The 18,416-nt window shown below is 37.2% G+C and overlaps 1 protein-coding gene across 1 annotated transcript; it reads right to left on the bottom strand.

Moving 5' to 3' along the window:
• Positions 1-614: 614 nt before the first annotated feature.
• Positions 615-12,907, bottom strand: LOC141435585 (salivary endonuclease-like). Its single transcript, XM_074098313.1, has 5 exons — positions 12,731-12,907; positions 11,809-12,470; positions 5,712-5,873; positions 2,867-3,000; positions 615-1,019 (listed from the first exon to the last, which is right to left on the bottom strand). Exons 1-5 carry the CDS (start codon positions 12,852-12,854, stop codon positions 899-901), a joined length of 1,203 nt encoding a protein of 400 aa, XP_073954414.1. The 5' UTR covers positions 12,855-12,907; the 3' UTR covers positions 615-898.
• Positions 12,908-18,416: the final 5,509 nt, after the last annotated feature.

Genomic DNA, 18,416 nt, shown 5'->3' with positions numbered 1-18,416 from the left:
TTGAGTGGGAATTGAATCGCTTCATTATCAAATTTAGCGATTCAGTATAAGTTACTCATTCTGTCAAATTCTTTGGAATTTTAAGTGTTTTACTTGGAAATTTTAAAATTTCAAGAACTTTTAAACTTTTATTCAAGTTTTATAACTTTTCATAGGTATAAACTAATGTTTTCAGTGAGAAAAGAGACTCGTGGATTAGTGACAGCGTAAACATTTATTTGTAATAACACAACGGTTGCTAAGACACGGAATGACATAGAGTTATGGTTTTCCAAAATAAAGAGGTTTTAGTATACAATATTTGGTTTGCATATAGAGCGCCCCCCTTTTCGCGACTTAGCGTTTCAGTTTCGGACCAGAGACAATATCGGTCTTTCATTCACTTGTAAAGTATTGAGAATCAGCTCTGAGAAATAAACGTCGTGGTACCAATTTCGACGATTCAGTTTAGGTGCCTAAATTGAACTGCGCTGCGTTTGGATCGTTTATGAAAAGATCATGGTACCCCAGTGCCTCTAGCGGAACGTTTTCTAATGCGAATGAGGACGATTTAAGAAGGTGGCGAAATGGGACTGTGGACGAAGTCATTCTGAGCCCAAAAAAAAATACAAAATGTCTTGATATTTTATTATGTGAATAAAATAATAAAAGGGTTTTAAATAATAAAGAAAATACGGGAAAATGGTCGTCAATAAGGGTAAAATATTACATTAACAATAACAGTAATATAACATTAGATCGATATCAAAATTACCTACAAAACCGTGTAAATATTTTACCCTGGCTACCACAACTGTTAATCATCTCCGTGAAAGTTGATTTTATTTTTCCTCTAAAGTTGCAGTTTTGCGATTACACGTTTATTCGTCTGGGCTATCTACATATTATTATAAATAGGCTAATCTACATCCTTGAGTAGTTTGGTGTATGGCGGGAATTCACCGGAGTAGCTGAAAGCAAGCTCGAAGTCTGACAAGCTGCAGCAGTAGGTGTAACCGCGACGCACGCTACGCCAGTGACTGTTAAAGACGAAAAGAAAATTATGAGAAAGGGTTACTAACTTTAATCAAAGATATAGTTAGCAAATATGAAGACCACGTTTTATTTAAGATTGGTTTTTTGGAATCTTTTTGTATTTTTTATTTCAATTCCAAATTTTTACTTTTACGGTCATCCCGTAAAACCTAAATTGAAAATACAAACTGAAATATAGATGCACAGAAAAACCAGAAAAATAAGACCAACACTGGGAATCGAACCCAGGTCCTCGGTATTCCATACCGCGTGCTATACCGCTACACCACTGTTGGTCAACGGCACAGACACGAATTTCCCCTATGCACCACATATCTCAGCTTGTTTGTTTCTTATTTAGCCACTTAAGCAGTGACGCTAGCGACATCTATGCCGTAGCCCTCATCGAGAAACTTTCAGCATTCCATTGGAACCAACCGCTCACCCGAACAAGATTCCAAAAGACCAATCTTAATTTGATTGCTTAATAGCGACATCTCTTGTCCGGGTGAGCGGTTGGTTCCAATGGAATGCCGAAAGTTTCTCGATGAGGGCTACGGCATAGATGTCGCTAGCGTCACTGCTAAAGTGGCTAAATAAGAAACAAACAAGCTGAGAAATGTGGTGCATAGGGGAAATTCGTGTCTGTGCCGTTGACCAACAGTGGTGTAACGGTATAGCACGCGGTACGGAATACCGAGGACCTGGGTTCGATTCTCAGTGTTGGTCTTATTTTTCTGGTTTTTCTGTGCATCTATATTTCAGTTTGTATTTTCAATTCACGTTTTATTTATTTATGTCTACGGGGCACAAACAGTACTACCGTTTGTAACAGTACAATAAAACATTTACTATAACACCTAACATTGACCAACAAAGTTGCCAGTTGCAAAGTTGACATAATTAGTTTGTAGAGGGATGTTGTCCCAGAATAAAATTCATTGAACATTCATTCATTCATTCACTGTTGAGACTTATAACCTTTTGTAAACACCCTATTATGTACACAGTAATAACAATAAAGTTTATTTCTATTTCTATTTCTATTTCTATTTCTATTTCATGATTGTGATTCATTTCTAATATCACAGGTATCGTCACCACATCACCCGTAACAAGGACTTCTTGGAACGGCTGGAAGTGCAAGGGAAAGTTGAGGTTAAAAGGAATTGCGGGTGTTCTTTTATACCAGGGTTTCTTAGGCTGGAAACAGTGGTCAGCGTAGCTATATCTATGCAAGTCTATGAATGCGCACACAGCTATGCTGACGGTACGCGCGTGATTTGGTGCGCGCGTACGGTCGGTCGAGCCTTCGGTCCGGCTTGTCGGTCGCGCGGCGTCGGTCGACCGACGAGCTATGAGATGAAATTGTATGGATGCGTTCAGTGCTTCGCTGCCGGAGCGACCGACCTGTGAACTGTACACACGCGTCGCAGTTCGCCGTCAGCGTAGCACTGAATTAATTTTCGCAACCGACGGTCAGCGCTGACGGTCAGGACGTACCGTCGGTCGAGCACCGTTGCTGTTACTCTACAAACGATCACAATAGATGGCCGTATCGCGAGAGCATCGATGGCACAAGAAGAGATGTGACCACGACGTCTCTGTCAAGAGTGCACGACTAGAAAGAGATCATCTTTACTGAGCACCTACATACAGTACAGAGCCAAATGACTTATAGCGTGCCGATTTTCTAAACGCTAACCAGTAAAATTGTGTCCTGTGCGATCGTGTGCATGATCATACACGAGACATTTTGCTGTAAATCATCCCTTACATTTATCGTACGTAAAATCGCTTGTTAATTAGCATACTGGTCAGTTTTTGTCTTAGATTCTACAGATTTTTTTACCTGCTTTGCATCCATCGCACTTGACCACATACGTCATTGCAACGGCGGTAGTTCAACGCCTCCCTCAGCTCCAGGTCAGGAACGTTAACTTGGATGATGGCCAGTGATGCCTTGCTTGCAGGGTCTTGGATAACCTGTAGAATTCAACGAACTCTGTTAAAGATAGTTAGATTAGTGGTTTCTAGTATTTCACACTGAATCTTATTACCAAAACCAGATAGAGGCTGTGTTTTAACCAGATGTGTTGCGAGGAATGTGTTTTTCGTGAACAAATAGAAACGCTTCAAATGAAGCGATAAGTAAATACCTATCCTCGCACAGCACATCTCTGGTGGTTCTATTGGTTCGTGAAAAACACATTTTTTATTCCGAAATAGAGCCTCATAGATGGAAGCTCTCAAAAGTAATGAAGTACAATGTGTAATAAGAGAAAAATCGCAATAAATGCAAGTGTGTTTTAGACATTGACTTTATTGGATTATATTAAGAAAATAAAGGAAGAAACATAGTTATTTCACGACACTGTGGCCATTGAAAACCTAAATCCAGTATACAAAATAATTTTTTTAACAAAAAAGTAAAACAGACTCCAAAAAAATTAAAAAATAACGAAAAATGGAACCGACTTCAAAACCCTTGAAAATATTTTTCTAGGTACCTGCTAGCTCGAAGTTGGTGCCTCAGTCGGTTTTAGTTACTTTTTGTTAAAAAAAATCTATATTTCTCATTTTTTAGTGTTTCGTAGCGTACAGAAGGAGTAAAGTAAAGAAGCACACACAAGAATAATAGGAAGTTCAGAAGAATAGGAAGCGTATCACAATAAGCAATAAGGGAATATAATGTGAATTGATGAATGTTTGTGTGCCTGTGTCGTGTGTGATTAGTTATTAATATGTAAGTATAGATATGTAAAGTAGGAAAAAAATTGTAATTAGTGGGTATAACTAGAGAAAGTAGATTAAGTAAGTAAGGGTAAATATATATAAGTAGTTGTAAGTAGTGCAAGTAGCCCACAGCTGCTTCTTAGTCGCTTATCTAGGTATATTAATCATGATCGTTTATAGACGAGCGAGCATTACTTAGCTTTGACGAGTTCCATTGGTCATCTACGGTCTTCTTCATCAGGTCCAGTTTACCAAATTATACTTTCTGAATGTAAATGCTTATGCTAAAAATGCCAAAATCGCCATAGGTGTGCCTATAAAATTTGAGGTTTGCCCTCGATTTCCCTAGGATCCCATCATCAGATGACAATGGGACCACCTCAGAACCCCTTTCAAATAAAAAAACCATTTTTAAAATCGGTCTACAATTGACTAAGTAATCGGCAAGGCTCGGAACCGGTTTATAAAATAGCGGTAAATACCGGTTTATTTCGGTTTAACTCCGAACTTAACTATAACCTAAATAAATCAGTTTATTCGACGAGTGACAGCTGGCCGGCCGGCGGCGGGCGGCGACGTTTATCCTGCGCTGGAATAAACCGGTTTTTATTGTTCTACGTAAACCGGTTAATCTGACAACAACTTCATGGAAATGTCCCCTTAAAAACCGGTTTAAAAATAACGGTTTCGTGAACGAAACTAAAATGAAAAGGTTTTGCGCCAAGTACATGATAACGGTTTGGAAATTTAACCGGTATCCGAGCCTTGGTAATCGGTTAACATACATAAAAAATACGAACATTGGAACATAGAACATCCTCCTTTTGTGAAGTCGGTTAAAAATTGCTTATATTTGTTGGCACATTTAATAGCTGACTCATTTAAGGCTCGAAAACACGACAAAAATGTAGCACGTCACGCTAACAGATCGTATCTAAATATATATTTCATAGTAGCATAATATGACTTTTTGTTCTTTTTTTTTAACGCATAATATGCACAAAATGCTTTAATTTTTTAAAGTATGAAAAAACACCACAGCATTAACTTTTTAAGCCTGCTACGCACGGCACTGCACTGGTTGAACAGCCAGGCTACAATACGTATATTGTGGCCAGGCTGCTCAGTGCCCGAGCATACATCCTGGAAACGCTGCATGGAAATAGTAGATTGATAACCAAGGGTGGAAAGTGAGCCATTTCATCCGAGTTCAATAGTTCGAAGGGAAATGGGTAATTTCACCCGAGTTAGACACTCTACTTTTCATTTCGACTGCGAGGAAAGTAAAATACTATAAAAGAGAAGAGAATAATAATAAATTAAATTTACTGATATCCAACCTCCAACCTTTTCGCACTGGCCACTTGCCACTATAAAAAAAATCCAGTTGGTCACGAAGAAGCGTGAAGAAGTAACAAACATTTTTCGTGATAAAGTCTATTCATGATATAGTTTACGTGATAAAGTTTTTTCGTGATAAAGTCGTTCGTGAAAAAGTTTTCGTGAAATAGTTTTCGTGATAAAATATGGTATTTTCGTAATAAAGTCTATTCGTGATAAAGTCGTTCGTGAAAAAGTTTTCGTGAAAAAGTTATTCGTGATTAAGTACTGACACCGGTGAAATTTAATTTCACATGCAGCAGACGATTACTTTTGATTGGTCCGATTGCCGTTTCTGCACGCCGGAATGAAAATCTGAAATATATTCTAAAAAGTCGTATCTTACTATTAAATACATATATTGATACGTGTTTTGCGAGCCACACATGAGTCCGCTGTTAAATGTACATATAAAGGCAGTTTTGTGTACCGGATTTAGGTTATTTATGGCCACATTTTCGAGAAGTGTCGTGAATAAATCCTTGGGCATTTGCTTTATTATGGGCGGAAGATATAAATACTAACTAGCGTAGAAGGTTCAAAACTTGTAGCAATAAATTTAAATTAATTTATAATATTACCTTCCACAAGTACTTTGATACTTGTTGATTTAAAGTAATGTTCCTTAAAGTGGAAGACGTATCAAGCAGCCGCAAGTCCTGAGCCACTCCAGTCCACACCTGCAACTCGTGGTTTGCTGTCACTGCCAGCGTTCTAATACGCTGCTCGACATCATCCCAGTTCTGAAACAAAAAAAAAACATTGGCAATGAGGGCTACTGTTCGGTTTCGATTGAAAATTTGATTATTGGCGATTTTTTGAAAAATCGTGACTTTTTAAAGATAACAGTTTATAGAGCCAGATCCCAGTCGAGCCAGACCTTCGTCATAGTACCTATAAAGGCTGAAAGTTTTTTTTACATAAAAACTATGGTGCTAACACAGGTAAGAATGATCCCCAATTGAAGTTCGGATATTGAGCGCTTTTGGAAATAATTTTACTTATCAAACATGATAAAATTTAAACTTGAATTTCGTTATAGTATAAAACCCAATTTTTATATATTTTACTTAGAATGATATTGGAAATCACATCCTTCTTTGTCAGGCACTATGTGGCGGGGCGATCCCTGCCAGACTACCCTAAAGTATGTTTAAAGACTCCTAATTATTTTTACAAGCAAAGTTTTAAGTTTGCGGCGTTTACACTTAAGCGCTTGTTGCATGTACCTACGCCCTTTTAGCACTTTTTCAGCTCAGCTACTCGGCTCGGCCGTAGGTTGTGAAATTAATGCTATTTTTAGATTGGTGCCAGACACGGTAGTTCAACATAATAATCATAACTACGAATCCGACTCCGAAACTAGCAATAATTGTTTATATTGTTCTCATAGATTGATTTTCTGGAAAGGGACACGTAGGTATTTGCATATCGACGATTAAAATATCGACTTTAAAAACATCGACGGTCAAAATATCGAAAATCAGAATGTCGAACGATCATAAGGTCGAAATTCACAATGTCGAAAGTACACATTAACAAATGGTACAATTACCGAATGCTTAAATTTCGAAAATCATAATGTCGACAAATAAAATATCGTAAATTCAAATTACGAACGATCGAAATGTCGAAATTCTAAATATCGACTATCTATCGTATGGTACAATATAGTTAAATACTGATATACGGAATTTAATTTTGGCACTCGCCGGCCGCTCGGCTCGTGCTTGTTTTGGACATCTTCTTCTTCCTTTTCAGGCTTTATCTATCCACTGCTGGATGTAACTCTCTCCTAATTTCCTCCACTCCGTCCTATTCTCCGTCTTCCTGAGCCAATACGGTTCGGCGTAACTCTTTATGTCATCAGACCATCTCATCTGGGGTCTGCCTACACTTCTTCTTGTGGTCCGTGGTCTCCACACCAGCACTCTATGGGCCCAGCGATTATCCACTCGGCGTGCCACATGCCCTGCCCAGTTCCATTTCAGTCGTGCAATGCGTATCAACATGTCTGTTACTTTGGTGCGTTTCCGGATGCATTTATTCCGCACTCTGTCTCTCAAACTAAGCCCTAACATGGCTCTCTCCATGGATCTCTGAGCGACTTTGAGTTTTTTAACCATGTTTACTGTAAGACGCCATGTTTCGGAAGCATATGTTAGTACTGGGAGAACGCATTGATCAAAGACCTTGGTTTTAAGGCATTGGGGCAAGGATCCAGAGAATACCGGTTTTAGTTTGCCAAAGGCGGCCCATCCAAGCGGTCAGTTTCCTTCGTTAAGTTTTGGCGTCCTACCGTCATAACTTGTCCCAGATACCTACACATATTCGTTGACTTGCTCCAAAGGTGTGTGTGTTGCCTATTAGAACTGGGTTTGCAGTAAGATCGGCCGTAGCCATTATTTTTGTTTTCTCCATGTTCATTTGGAGACCGACTTGGATAGAGCTGTTATGTAGATATTGCAGCATCTGTTCCAAATGGTGTCGGTTGTTCGCAATGATCACAATATCATCGGCAAATCTTAAGTGGTTTAAGTACTCCCCCTCTATGTTAATACCAAGAGAATCACAGTGTACTGTCTTAATGTCTTCTGATACATTTGTCAAGAGCTTAGGGGAAATGACATCACCCTGCTGTACACCTTTCAGAATCGGGATTGGATTCGTTGTGGAGTCGTTCAAGCGAATCTTCAACGTGGCTGAGTTGTTCAGGCTCTTCAGGACTTCTATGTACCTTTGGTCTATTTGGCATCTTTTTAGGGAGTTCTATACTGACCAGTGCTCTACGGAATCGAAAGCCTTCTCGTAATCAACAAAAGCTAAATACAGAGGTTTTTTTGTATTCCGCTGACTTTTCGATTATTTTGTCTTAAGGTGAAGATATGGTCAATCGTTCCGTAACCTTTCCTAAATCCCACCTGCTCACGGGGCTGGAAATGATCCATTCGTTGTGCCAGCCTGTTGGTGATAACTCTGGAAAAGGCCTTGTAAACTTGGCTCAATAAAGATATAGGACGGTAATTTTTCAGCTAAAGCTTGCTGCCTTTTTTGTGGAATATGGCGACTATGCTATTACGTCAGCTTGATGGTACTTGTCCCGTGAATAAGCACTCATAAAACAGCCATTTGAGTTCCATGAGTATTGGGCGTCCACCTGCTTTTAGAAGTGCCACTGTTATTCCATCTTCACCAGGGGCCTTAAGCTTTTTCATTTCCTTAAGAGCCTATTTTATTTCGTGTATGCTGATTTCAGGGAGATCCTCAGTAAGGTGTTTGCGGAGTTTTGCTCGTTTATCGTGTGGATCCTGGCTTGTTGGTTCCGAAATATACAAGGAGTATAAATTGCCGTATAATCTTTCTGCTACTTGCAGAATCTCCATCTGTTTTGTAAGTACCGTTCCGGATTCATCCTCCAACGGCATCATCATGCATCTTCCTTTCCGCAGCGACTTCAGAAAAACCTTAGGGCCTTTATTTTCCTCAATGAGGTCTTTTTTTATTTTTTGTTCGATTGGATGGCAAACGAGCAAGAGGGTCTCCTGATGGTAAGAGATCACCAAGGCCCATAAACATCTGTAGTAATACTAAAAATAATACTAAAGTCTAGTGTTATATGTTACTACGGTCTTATTTTTTATTTTTTATTTGACTGGATGGCAAAGGAGCAAGTGGCTGACCACCGCCCATAGACACCTGCAACACCAGGGGGATTGCAGATGCGTTGCCAACCTAGAGGCCTAAGATGGGATACCTCAAGTTCCAATAATTTCACCGGCTGTCTTACTCTCCACGCCGAAACTAAACAGTGCAAGCACTGCTGCTTCACGGCAGGATTAGCGAGCAAGATGGTAGTTGCAAACCGGGCGGACCTTGCACAAGGTCCTACCACCTGCGACTGGTCTTGAATCATTCTGGTGTAATGGTACGAGTCAAAGCACGGTGTTCTCGTGTATTCAAGCTGTCCGCGGGTATATTTCGACGTTTTTCCAAGAGTTTTCCAGTTTTGTCAGTAAGCTTCTTTTGTCTGCTGCTGATAGTCTTTGGAAAATGTCTTTTTGCTAAATTTGATATCGATTCTGTGAAATGGCCATATCTCTCGTCAAGGTTAGTGATATTCCTGTTATCGCCTTCGCATTCCACTTCTTCTCAAATTCCTCGTCTGGGAAACCAGTGATGTGCTGTTTAGCTATGGGCTTGCTGACTATTTTGCTTCGTTCCTTCTTGAAATTTATTTTCATGGTAGCCCTAACCATTCTGTGATCACTCCCAGAGTTAAATTTATTAAGAACTGATACGTCTGTGATAATATCCTTCCTATTGTAGAGTATATAGTCGATTTCATTTTTGACGCTACCATTTGGGCTTGTCCACGTCCATCGCCGTTTGCTCTTCTTTTTAAAGAATGTATTCATTACAAAAAGCCCATTCCGTTCCGCAAAGTTTATCACATCCTGTCCACGTTCATTCCAGACGCCAAAAGACCCTTCCTATCTGACCCAACTTTAGCATTGAAATCGCCAAGCAGGATCTGGTATCTGCACTTTTTTAGTTCTAAGGCTTCCGAAAATGTCGTCGTAAAAGAGTTCATTGTCCTCATCTGTACTCTGGCTGGTCGGAGCGTAGACCTGTATTATTACCTTTTGTTTAGTTTTGGACATAGTTGAACCTCATTCTTCGCTATTTTGATTTTCGAAATTCTAAAGCTAGGTTTTTGACGGTTGATTTTTGGTGTTTCGACGTTAACTTATTCGATCATTCGTTGTACGTAATTCAATGGAAAAAATCAATATGTAAACAAAGCATTTTTCACGATTACTCCGTAGTTACTTCATTTGATGCAATCCCGATCATATTCACATCCAATGAACTCACCACTGTTTTTTAACAATCACTTTATCATTAAATAATCGTGTAAAATGTTATTTTATATTTAATAATTGGAAGACGAAAATCCGTTATATTTGTCAAATTGACATGATATTTTCCTCACCGAAGTTGGTCTATGGTCGGTCTAGTCTCTGGAAATTTAGTGCTGTACCTACAAAATTAATTATTTGACTGAACCAACCTTACCTACGATAATTATGGCTGGCTCTGCAAATGAGGAATTTTATTGGTTCAGGTTGTAGAGCGATTCATAAGCATACCTATTAACTTATTCGTAATATTGACATTATTAAAACAAGCATGCCAAATTTCATGACTCCAGCGGTTGTTATTTCGAGATTTTATCCCTATCTCGTGGAATAACGGGATAAAAAGTAGCCTATGTGTTATTCCAGATGTTCAGCTATCTACTTACCAAATTTTCATCAAAGTCCGTCTAGCCGTTTTTGTATAGCTTATTTTTATATTTATAATGGTAAACCCGGGGCTATTGTAGCTGGGGGATATTGTATCTGGCCGTCTAATGGCGTCCATACGACGCCATGCTCGCCATGTTTATGTGTGTTGTGTGAAGATAGTCTTCTGACTCGAACAGAACGTAGAATGGCCGAGAAGAAAATGGCGTCTAAGGACGCCATCAGACGGTTTCAGATACAATATCCCCCCAGCTACAATAGCCCCGGGTCACCTTACACCCGCCATTTCTGCTTTTTGCCCCATTGGACAGAAGTTATTTATTAAAAAAAAATAAGGCGGTATAAATAAACTTGTATTTTCATTTCGCTACTATTTATCATAGCTGTAACATACAAATAATAAATACTTAAATAATGAAATATGAATAAATTCAAAAATTTATTTACTGCTGATTGAAGTATGTTAAAGAGCATTCACATCACTAGAGCTAACGTCATTCAGTCAGTCAGCCAGTCGTCAGTCAAGTGCCAATGTCAGTAGCCACATTTGTTTACACGTTGATTTCCATTGATAGTATTATAGATATTTTGAACTTTCGATATTTTAGCCAGTATACTCATGAAAAAATAATGGCAGATATTATGTCGTGTTTGATTCCTTTTGGTGGATTTTGATGGATGCTCAGAAAAACCAGAAAAAAAGACCAGCGCTGGGAATCGAACCCAGGTCCTCAGCAATCCGTGCTGCGTGCTATAACCCCCACACCACACCTACGCACACCTACCAGTACACTTTTAAAAAATAACATACCAGTTTAAAAATAATGAAATAAAAAAAACTTAAATTAAAAAAATTAAAAACCTCCCGACTCACAAAAAAAAACGCCTGAAAAAAACACGCCGCCTGAAAAAAGTACAAAATAATTATGCACTACCTAGCTGTTGCCCGCGTCTTATCTCAGCGTCGTCGGTGTCGGGGGACCGCTAAGGTTAATACTTTAAAAAATACAACATATATGTACTTTAGTTTCCTGTTTTTTACTTTTTAGTTGTCTTTTTTGGCGGCGTGTTTTTTTCAGGCGTTTTTTTTGTAAGTCGGGGTTTTTTAAAACTTCCAGACGTCGAAATAATAATAGTACGAGTAGATATTTAGATCATTCGATATTTTAATTTTCGATATTTTGAGCGTCGACTTTTTAAGTTTAAATTATTAAATTCCGATATTCCTATACCTGCCCCTGTAAAAATATATTTTTAAGATTGAATAGAAAAGGTTAGGTAAATTAATCTAAGAAACTAGATTCCGTACCTAGTTATTTTTAACTTCGTAGTGTATTTTGGGGCCGGTTTTATTTTTTGTTATAATTCTTACCTGAGAGTTACAAGTACTCCAATGAGGTACTACATTTAGTGAAATGTACGTTGCAGTTTGTGACAACCCTGGAGCTACATCTTTTGGACTAACAAGTTGTCTTTTTTCAAAGCAGCAGCTGTCTCTCGTGTGGAATTCAAGACCCAAAATTTCCGTAATTTTATTATTTTGATTATTACAGTTGAATATCGTATTCAAATAGCTGTGCGGTCCATTATTGAATCCATAATTAGGCAATATGTTAGCCAATGTTGGTTGTATATTCAATTTGGAGTAAACTGTTTTAATTCCATCCCAACACAGTTGGTATACTGGAACGAATTTCTTCCTTGCGTTAAATCCAATATCAATTAGTTCCGAGTTTCCGTGATTGCATCTGTGTTTAGTATTAAAAGGTATAGTGTCTACTTTATGATTGCATTTAAAATCGGAATACGAAAGTTTAGTTCCTTCATAGTCGAATATTTTATTATTTACGCATGTCACCATAATTTCTCGTTTGCGCAGAATAGTGAAGCCCGCAGGGCAATAAAATACAATATATTCGTCTCTCGGTATGTTAACGTGTCCATCAACTACCTCAAATTTGGGAATCTCTAATTTGGGAGTAAGCATGAGAGGTGCATTGCCTTTAAAATCATTCTTGATGTCCAATGCGCATCCTGAAACAAACGAAATAAAAACTGAAAATGTAGTTAGTTAATTACGTAAATACTACTTGATGGCAAAGAACTTAGTACTTTTCTATCGTGTCATTTTATTCCATCATTATTTTTAAAGAATACACTCGTAAGCGTGATTAACATTATCATCATATAAACCGTAGGACGTCCATTGTTGGACATAGGCCTCCCCCCATAAACCTCCTTGTTATTACCATAATCGTTACAGACAAGAAATAATTAAAATAATAAATACGTACCGAAAGTTTTAACTACAAATTCGTGTTGAGCACTGCCGAATTCATTACTAACTATACACGTATATCGACCTTTAACACTGGGACTATACATTTGCAGACTGTACGCTAGTTCATCGTAGTCCATACTTGCTCCATTATGAAGCCATTTTACCTAAAAAAGTTTTTTTTTATATTGAAAGTTTAATTTATTGAATCAGGCTTATCAGGCGTTACTTTGCGGAGGTCCATATCAATGAACTAAAAGAATTTCTTTGCTCACCCACAACCTTATGTTATGATAGCTAAGTTTTTGCAAAATATGCGCGTTCATACAGTTCCCCCACCTCCACACTGTAAGAACACACACATTAAATCACACAAACCCATCTATCACCACCACCAAAAAACACTGACGCGTTTCGAACTCAACCAGAGCACGTCTTCAGCGCAACACAACCGTCTTACAAACCACAACAAACGTTTTCATTTGTCACTGTAACTCCTTAAGTACCCACCTATATTTTTTCTCAAATAAAACAAAAACTACCCACAAAATATTAATAAATTTGAATCGAAAATACAAACTGAAATATAGAGATGCATAGAAAAACCAGAAAAATAAGACCAGCGCTATGCCGAGGATCTGGATTCGATTCCCAACGCTGGTGTTATTTTTCTGGTTCTTCTATGCTTATGCTATTTCAGTTTGTATTTTTGATATGGTATACGGGATGACCGTAAAAGTAACAAAAAATTTGGAATTGAAATTAAAAATACAAAAAGATTCCAAAAAAACAATCTTAAATTTGAATCGTCATATAAAACCGCCTTGAATTTTATTTAATGGATGGAACACTCAAATCTACTAAAACACAAATTGACTACTACCGAAAAAACCTTGAACACATTTTGCCTACTGTTGTCTTTTGTTTTTGAATGTACAGGCGAGGTCAAAAAATGTAACCACTCCACTACAGCCATTTTTCCCAATTTGACTCGACACAGAAACAGTGTCGACGGAGCTCGGCTCATAATAATAATTAGAAGAATAGAACGACGCTGCGTTTCGTCGGGCAGTCGCGCGAGCAGAGCGGTGGCGCGTAGTACGCGTGTTGCGGCGCGGCAGCCACCGAATCGCGTGCTCGCTCGCTCGAAGAAGGGCTACGAAATAGCCCGAAACAGGTCGAGCCAACGTCGATTTAAGACGTGAGTTATCCGTTACAATATCATTTAATGAGCGAGTCTCACGGTAGTTTCATGTTCAATAATTATAAACTTGGTAAACAAACATTAAAAGATGGGAAATAATTAATACGGTATTTGACTATTTTGTATATGTTTTATAAATTAAAACTACAGAATGCCTGTTATCGAATAGAAAAACAATTTTTAAGCTACCTTTACAAATAACAAAGTTAAAAAGGTTTGAAATTCAAGATTAGATAGAGAAAGACATACTGGCATGTGACGTCACACGCCAGTACCACCATACTTGCTGCATAGAGAAAAGCGTTTGAGAAAGAGACAAGTATAGATTTTTCAAAAAATCACTTTAAATCCAATTTTCAACCGATTTAAATTTTCTCTTCGCTAAACACTATCTGTATATCTATATTTTCATAATAATATTAAGATATGGCAAAATCAGGAGTTGTCAATTACCGTATTATCTATCTACCTGGATGTCCGGACAATTTGGATTCATGTCACTAAATGTCACTATGCTATGTAGGAAAAATATGCACTATATTGTATTTCGATCCAATTTATGAAAAGTGTAAACAAAGACGCCATTTATCCGACCACAGACATTCAATGATGTGAAAACCTAGAACCTATTGAAAAATAATTAATCTGTTCAGTAAATCGATTAATTTATTAATTGAATAGATCAAAGTATTTTTGTCTTGTTTATTATTTACAATACTTAATTTCATTCCAAAAACTGTTTATGCAATTATAAAAGCAGTAACTATTTTTTAATTTTAAGGAAAGTAAATAAAAATCGCTTATTCATCCGCGCATAAATTGATTTTTAAAATGTCAAATTTTCCACCATCTCTGCGCTAGTCTATGCTACTACAGATTATACACATGTTTCAATCAAGAAATAACGTCAGATTTAAACGAAGATTTTTCAAATGAAAAATAAATATTGAAATCAAGTGAATTTTGGTGAAAAAAGTGATTAAACATCTAGTTAAAAGAAAAGACACGAATTATAAATAAATGTGTTATTGATTCGATCCAGTGAGTGTTTAAACAAGAATTTTGATGAATTCAGTTTGTTTACACTTTTAATAAATTGGATAGGCATAACGTATAGTTAATTTGAGTTTTAGTAGATTTGTGTGTTCGACCCATTATGCAGTAGCCACAACAAGCTCTAGGCAAAAATCAAATGTAGTCAAATTGTGTTCTTAACAGTTCCAGACCACCCCTAATTGAGAAGAAGTAGTGATAAATAAGTTATTGTTAAAAACTTCATTTTAAACACTATAAGTTTTTTTGCTAACTGCACTTTTTGCCGACTGTACTAATCAGAAAGATAATAAAATTCGTTTATTTCTGATTAAAACAATATATGTCTTTATATATAGTATATAAAATTATAATTAAAAACTACTACTACTCACTACACTATTGACAGTATTAACTAAATAAACTATATTTTCGTACCAAATTTCAAATCGATGCCACAAACCATTGAGGAGTTCCCTCCTGCGGAGGCAATCCTGGCTGGAGCACCAGGTTGTCATTACCAAATTACTGTATTGTCACCAGATTTACATACGAGTAAGTATGCTAAATTTCAAGTCAATCCGACCACTGGAAGTTGGTCAAATTTAGCTTCCAAAATTTTACCCAAATAAACAAAAAAACATTTCATCAAGGAGGGTTTTGACACAGGCAAAATATCGCTAGATGGCGTTAGTATCGTAAGGTTTGAATTTTACTTTGGGGCAACAGTACAGATGCTCCAAGCCTTTTCACTCTCCAAAAAAAAATTATACGAATTTTAGCAAATATAAAACAGACAGACAGTTGCAAACCCCATTTCAAAGAACACAAGATACTCACCCTGCCATGTATATACAATATTCTGGAAATCTGTAAATTTGTTCGAAAATATCCCGAAAACTATAGCAGGCGAGAGAATGTACTTAAAAAATATGCCATACGATTTAAAAATAAATTAATGCTCCTATCCTCAAGGCTAAAATTGCATTCAGCTGGCGCTTTAATAAAGTCTATAAAAATTTATAATAAATTACCAGAACAAATGAGAGATGAAGAAAAAGATACAGTGTTCATAAATAATTAAAAACGACTGTTAATTAAAAAATCATATTATTATTAAAATGTTCAACAATATTTAGAAGATAAATTATAGTATGTATGGAATGCAAATATATCAATGTAATAAAATAAAATAACAACCAATAAAAATAATAATCTATGTAATAATTAATTAATATAATAATAATATTTATACCAAAAATGATTAATTTTGTAATTGTAGTCTTAATTGCTGCGCCCAATAGGGTACATAATGTGATCTCCTAGTTTAGGGTACGTATTATAATGTATAAATTTAAAATACCTACATATCGGTTGAAATACATACAGTTAAAATACCGAAAATTGTAAAATATAATGGTTAAAATAAAATTTATTTTGTGCCATATGACTAAGAACCATTATGCATTGTAACCATTATATATTTTGACCACTATGCATTTGAAGCTTATGCGTTTAGAACTTATGTCAAATAACTTTATATATTTTGATGCATTATATTTTATAATTTTCGGTATTTCAACTGTATGTATTTCAACCGATATGTATTTTAAATTTATACATTATAATACGTACCCCCTAGTTTAAGTCACACCACCTGTAAAACCATTATGTGCAATAAAGTATTCTCCGACCGCCTAAAATGGCTTTGCAGTCCTCTGACATCGGGACAGTGCTGGTGCAGTTTACTAAAGCATAACTGCATCCAACTCCCATTTTGCAGCCGGATTGCAGTTGGAGTACATGTTTTTGTAATAATTTACCTGCAACCAAGCGCAACCATCTTTTTTATTAAAATAATTATGTTAAATACTTGGCTGAATGCAAGATATTACCTTTGCCTGCAAAAAAATGAGAAAATCTAAACTTAGATCGAAACTGTTGAATCTACTATCAGAAATGTCAGTGAAACTGTCAAAGGGATCAAGCAGGCTTACTACGAAACTCGAAACTAGAAGTTCGTGTCGTGCGGTCCCTCTGACACTTATACTATTTAATACGAGAGCGAGAGGGACGGTACGATACGAACTTCGAGTTTCGAAATTCATAGTAGCCGCAAGGTTCGCCGCATGTTCGCCGTAAGTAGTATAGGTTATACAACGTGCCTACAATTTGTATGGCAGTCGCGGTAGAATCTGGACGAAGCCTCCGCGTCCGTGAGCAGCTAGGCCGCGCCAACCAGCTTGCGGTCGTAGTACGAATGTGAAATTCGCTCAGCAGGGCTACTACGAAACTCGAAGTTCGTGGTTGCGGTCCCTCTGACACTTATACTATTTAGTACGAGAGCGAGAGGGACCGCACGACACGAACTTCGAGTTTGGAGTTTCGTAGTAGCCCTGCTGACTCGGCCCGACTCCAGCCGGTCGATTAGTGTGTGGAAGGTACTTACTGTTTAGTACTCTAATGCTTCTCATATGTGCTCTGAGTTCACTTATGCGTTTCTCTTTCGCTTAACTTTTTTTAATACTGCGATTACCCATATTATTTGCTCTCAAAGTAGTACTAGCGCGTTAGAAAAATGTGCACAGGTCCGTCGTCGACTACGTACACGCGTGTACTGGCGACTGGGAAATACTTGGCCGCCGCCGCGCGCTAGAACCGTTTTACTTTTGCCAAAGACGAAATAAATTGGTATGATTGATGTACTCAACCTATTGAAAATCTATGAAGCATAAATCTAAATCTACTAAAAACTATTTAATAAAGCTAATTTTGTGTTGATATTCATAATAGTTTTCATAATATTGGTTTAACGTGTAAAAGAAGGCTCTTTTTCAAAAAAATAATCTATCGAGGTTTTTGTCAGCAATCGTGTTTTTGATGAAGTCAAAAACTAGCTAATAGACTGAAAATATACATATAAAAAAATTGCAGTTGTAAGTATTGTGTAAGTATATTTTAAATATTTTCTAAAATTGTAGTTTTCACTACGTACAGCGCATTTTCACATCTTATCTAATGCCCTCAAAACTATATGCTGTGAAAACGAGGATGTTCACAAATATCTCAAAATGCCAACAATAAATGAAGAATTATCTTCTCGTAGCAAATCATATAAAATAAGACTAACAACACACATAAATGAGCATGCACAAGCATTGGCCTTGGGTGACACTAAGGAATGCTATCTTACGAGACGCAAAATATTGGACGCAGCTACGGATTGAACTCCAGAACCCCGTCAACTGTGAAACTTAGTTAATGAGGAAGAGAGCAGTCAATGGACTTCTCATTCCAAACGCCATACTACACGTAACAGATTTGCTTATGGTTTAATGTACCGATTGTGGATGTTACTAAAAAAAAAAAACATCTTATCTTATACCTCAGTACCTGGGCGACCGAGCTTTGCTCGGGCTAAACTCGATAATAAGCGTTTTCCCAGAGATAAGCCCAAGCTATGTAC

This window comes from Choristoneura fumiferana, chromosome 15 (genome assembly GCF_025370935.1).
Source record: "Choristoneura fumiferana chromosome 15, NRCan_CFum_1, whole genome shotgun sequence".
Classification (NCBI taxonomy): domain Eukaryota; kingdom Metazoa; phylum Arthropoda; class Insecta; order Lepidoptera; family Tortricidae; genus Choristoneura; species Choristoneura fumiferana.
The sequence above is the reverse complement of the archived record's forward strand: the minus strand, read 5'-3'. Positions and strand labels throughout refer to the sequence as shown.